The sequence below is a fragment of the Pteropus vampyrus genome, unplaced genomic scaffold, assembly GCF_000151845.1.
Source record: "Pteropus vampyrus isolate Shadow unplaced genomic scaffold, Pvam_2.0 Scaffold151, whole genome shotgun sequence".
Classification (NCBI taxonomy): domain Eukaryota; kingdom Metazoa; phylum Chordata; class Mammalia; order Chiroptera; family Pteropodidae; genus Pteropus; species Pteropus vampyrus.
In genome coordinates, this window is record NW_011888932.1 from 3,848,922 (window position 1) to 3,853,675 (window position 4,754).

At 34.2% G+C, this 4,754-nt stretch overlaps 1 protein-coding gene across 1 annotated transcript in view; it reads left to right on the forward strand.

Moving 5' to 3' along the window:
* LEPR (leptin receptor) overlaps window positions 1-4,754 on the forward strand; it is a 94,971-nt gene that overhangs the window by 58,819 nt on the left and 31,398 nt on the right. Inside the window, exon 8 of the mRNA XM_011369583.2 lies at window positions 2,797-2,941. Coding sequence (XP_011367885.1) covers window positions 2,797-2,941 — 145 coding nt within the window. The remainder of the gene's footprint in view (window positions 1-2,796; window positions 2,942-4,754) is intronic.

The window sequence follows — 4,754 nt, forward strand, 5'->3', positions numbered from 1 at the left end:
ATGTAAATATTTATGCTGCGGGTTATTTGGGTAGGTATACCTGGATTATTGTATTTCAAAATTAAGTGATTTTCTGAATTTTGTGTGCAAATTTGCATTAATTCACATGCATATTTGCATACAAAATCTGTATGCATTTTTCAAATAGTGCTCTGCAAAATACTTTCTTTTTATCCACTAATAACAAGTGGGTGGGTGTAGTAGGGGAAGACTTCAAATAAGTTTGGTAAATGCTAGGTTAAATAAAGTTAAACAGACTTTTTCAATAACAGGAATTCATGTTTATCAAAATATCATTTACTGATTTATAGTTTTTGTCACTTAAGGAGATGGAAATGAACTTGCTATGATAAGGTACAAAGAGTAGCCCTAATATTTTGGTCATGTAATTAGCTCTTGAATAGGGTCACCTTTTAAATCGTTGAAAGAACAGGGTATGCTGAAAATTCAATTAATGATTTCATTTTGTGATTATCATAAAAATTGCTTGACTTAAAAGTGTTCTCTTTTTTTCTTAAGTGAAGCCTGATCCACCGTTAGGTTTGCATATGGAAATCACAGACAGTGGTAATTTAAAGGTTTCATGGTCCAGCCCAACTTTGGTACCATTTCAACTTCAATATCAAGTGAAATATTCAGAGAATTCTACAACAAGTATGAGAAAAGTAAGTATATTTTAGTAAATAAAATGAAAAGTTGAGAAGCAACTAAAGTAAATGTGAGGCCCATCTAAGTCCCATAGAAAGTGCCCTCATACTAAATGTGCATGTTTCTTGTAGAGCAGAATCAGTTATCATTTAATATCATACTGCTGGTTTTCATTTAAGATCAGCATAGGAAGCAACCATATGAACAGCATTTCTGTATCTTCTGTAAAGTTTTAGAAAAAATTGTTTGATATTACTCAATATCTCTTATATATGGATCCATCTTGTGTATTGAGGAGCATGATACATTCCTCCCAGAATTTAGTGCCAGGGAAATTTCTTCTTCCAAATAGTTTATGTATATTAGATTGATCTCTCTGTCTGCTTCCCTTTCCTCTCTCTCTCTCTCTCTCTCTCTCTCTCTCTCTCTCTCTTTCATTTACACACACACACACACACACACACACACACACACACACACACACTTAAACGGCTACAGGAAGTCCAGTTACGGAAACTTGAATTCACAATTACAATTTTTTTTCACCTAAAGATCTACTCTGGTTTCTGGTTTTACATTTAATCTTTTTTTATTGCTCAATATATTTGTTTATATGCAGAGCATGCCTTTATACTATAAAGTGCATCAAATCTTTTTTTATTCTTTTGTAAGTATTTATTAAGCACCTACTAAATGTGAAGTACTGTTCTGTTCTCACCAGGATATATTGGGATAGTAGAACAGGATAAGAAGAGTTTGGCCATGCTGGTGGAAGATAGTGGGTTGTCATATTATATGGAAGTGGGGGAAGATCTCATGAGAAGGTGACATTTGAGCAAGGATTTGAAGGAGATGGTTATATAGATATCTGAAAGAATAGAGCTCCAAATAGATAAAACAATAATTCAGATGTCCTAAGCTGAATGAGAAGTTGGAGGCCAGGGAGAGTGAGTGGAGGAGGAAGTTGGAGGAGGGTAAGAGTAGAGGTGGATGAATCAAAGAGAGGTAGGGGATAGTGGTCTAGTTTCATTCTGTTGCATGCGGCTGTAGAGTTTTCTTAACACCAAATAATGTTATTAACCAATGTTATACAACAAACAAACAAATCTTCAATTAAAAAAAGAAAAAACAAAGAGGAGTAGGAGAGGAGAAGGAGGAGATTGTAAAGAGCCTCCTGAGCCATTTGAGGAGTTTGACACTTTATAAAAATAATTGTTATGTAATTTAGAGACAAACATCTGTGTTTTTAGATCTGGCCTAACTTTTTTTTTTTACACCTACAGCATTTGGTATTCCTAGGTAGTCTCCCAGCCAAGTACTAACCAGGCCCGATCCTGCTTAGCTTCTGAGATCAGATGGGATCTGGCATGTGGCCTAACTTTTTAAGAGTTTATTTTCATTAAGAGTGGAATGGGCATCCTTAATACTGTGTATGAGAAAAGTAGCGTCAAGGCTTTTCTGGGCTTCAGTTTTCTCATCTGTAAAATGGAGAAAATAGGATTTTTAATACTATAGATGATCCAATAATGTTTAATGCATTTCTAATGCTTTTCACCATTTTCAGTATGTGACGCCCTACAATCTAAGCGCCTGGAGAGTTCGGTAGTTTTGGAATACATCTTTAGAAAACTTCATTTATTTGCTAAGCAGTTCTTAGCTAGTGGTTGTTTTATGCAGTTAGGTCTCTTATATATTTTCCCTCTAGCTTGTAAAATGGTATTTTGATTCACTGTAGCTTATCATCAGGCTCAGGTTTTTAATATTATTCATGCCCTCCTCTGTGACATTTTCCTCTGGGAACATTAATAGTTTCCTGAACATTAATAGTTACCCAACACATCACTTTCTACACTGTGTGTTACAGTTGTCAGCAGTGGCTTGAAGCTTCTCACCAACATAGTTATACATCTCACATTTTGAAAGGTCAATATCCATTAGCATCCCATTAAAAATATTTGCTGATTGTCATTGTGATTTTTTTTTGGAGTTATATGGGCTATTTAACAAAAGTTTTTGACTAATGTGCTAACATTCCAATGTGGCTAGCTAACTACTCTGTAACATTTTAATTCTTTAAAATTTATTGAGACCTACTTGTGATCAGTTTTGGTAAAGCTTCCATGTTGACTTGGAATATTTATTTAACAGACCGATGAAATTGTCTCAGCTACATCTCTGCTACTAGACAGTGTGCTTCCTGGGTCTTCATATGAGGTTCAGGTGAGGGGCAAGAGACTGGATGGCCCAGGAATCTGGAGTGACTGGAGCACCCCTCTTATTTTTACCACACAAGGTAGGTTTTGTAATAATACCTTCTATCAAGAGGGAAACATTTCTGAAGTTGCCTTTGGCATATTGCAAGGATCTTAAATATTGTGGCACTAAACTGAAAGGAGGAACACAATCTTAATTTTTTTCAATTTTGAGCAACTTTGTTAATAAAAACTTGTATAAGAGCTCCCAGGTTTATGTGCCTCCATAGCAGTGTCTCATTACTTTCTTATTTAAAAGATAGAATTAATATAAAAGTTCCAAATTCACAGATTTAGAGCACTGCTTGTATTGATGTTTCCTTAACTTACATTTTAAAGATCAGATATATTTATTTAATGTAAATTTCAAATATTAATATTTTATTCGAATATTACATATTATATAATAAAATAATTATTTAACTTCAGATACTTGTTTTTAAAAGTTTTAATATTTTTACATTTACCTTTAACATCAGAAAAGCTGCGACTTATTCACAACTTCCTCATTAAGTTGAGCTGCAGTGTTTTGCGTGGAGGCCCTGGAGCCTTAGAATCGTCCTAGCCCTGTCACATGCTAGGCTGTTACCCCAGGAATACACTTCCTGGTCCTTTGACTAGTTGTGTGATCTGTCAAACAGGCAAAATTATTCCTACTCAAATTCACTCAGGCTGATTATGGATATAGGAGATAAAAAGTACCCTGTCAAACATGAACACATTTAAATAAATAAAGTTGTTTATTGATTACTTACTATTTAAAAAGCAGTGATTAGTCAAAAAGAAAGTAGCATGAGTAGTTTAAGAGCACTGACTTCAGAGTCTGACAGAAGCTTATGAAGTCCTGGCCCCATCACTTATTTGGGATGTTTCTTACCTTTTTATGCCTTGGTTTCCTTATCTGTAAAATAGGGATGTTTTTATATGGATAGAATGAAATAACGCACATAACATGGTTACTATGGTGGCTTCCTTACCCTTAGTAAGTACTCAGGAAATAATAGACACAATGAGAGTTTATAAATCCACAATTTCATTATTCAAAATCTCAAAGTCTAATGAAGGTGAGAGATTGACATAATCCATAACTAATTGTTTAGAACAAGTAAGATTGTGAGAAGAGCTTAACAACTGCAAAGCAATGGAAACAATTAATTCTCACTGGGAAAGTATGGTGACCTTGTGTGAACAGATTTAGAAGATAGGAATTTTTCATATCTATTCCCAAATAATTATTGAGTGTCATAATGTGTATACTATGATGCTGAAAATGCAGCTTTTGGAGATTTTCTTTTTCTAAGGAAGGTTAAATCTTCCATCTTCAATTATGTATCATTGATTAGTGGGTCTTAATGACTAATTGTGAAATATGTAGAGAGGAATAAATTAACATCAAATATCAAAGAATGTCCCATGGTGGTTTCTTTATAGTGAGATGGGGTGAAGTGATTGGTGAAGGGGAAAGTCTGACAGTTTGACAAAGGCAGCAGCCCCTACTCCCACTCTGAGTGGCCTATGGCTGGCAGCCTTTATTTAACCATCTACTGAAATGTTTCTCTTTCACAAGACACTGACTTTATTCTCTACCGTTTTACTTCTTAATTAGATCTGAAAACCTACCCTCCCTGAAGAGTGAAATTCCAAAAGACTCATCATTGTTTTTAAAATTTGCTAATATTCAAATTATATCTTAATATTCAAATTATACTTTTCTAGAATGGTGATTCTTAGCAATGTTGTATATTCAGTTGGATTAAGATGAAAATTTTGATCCAGTATCTATAATAGTTTGTGTTACGTTTCACATAAGATTTTATCTTGGATTATTCAACTTCCATTTTTAGACCTTAGGAT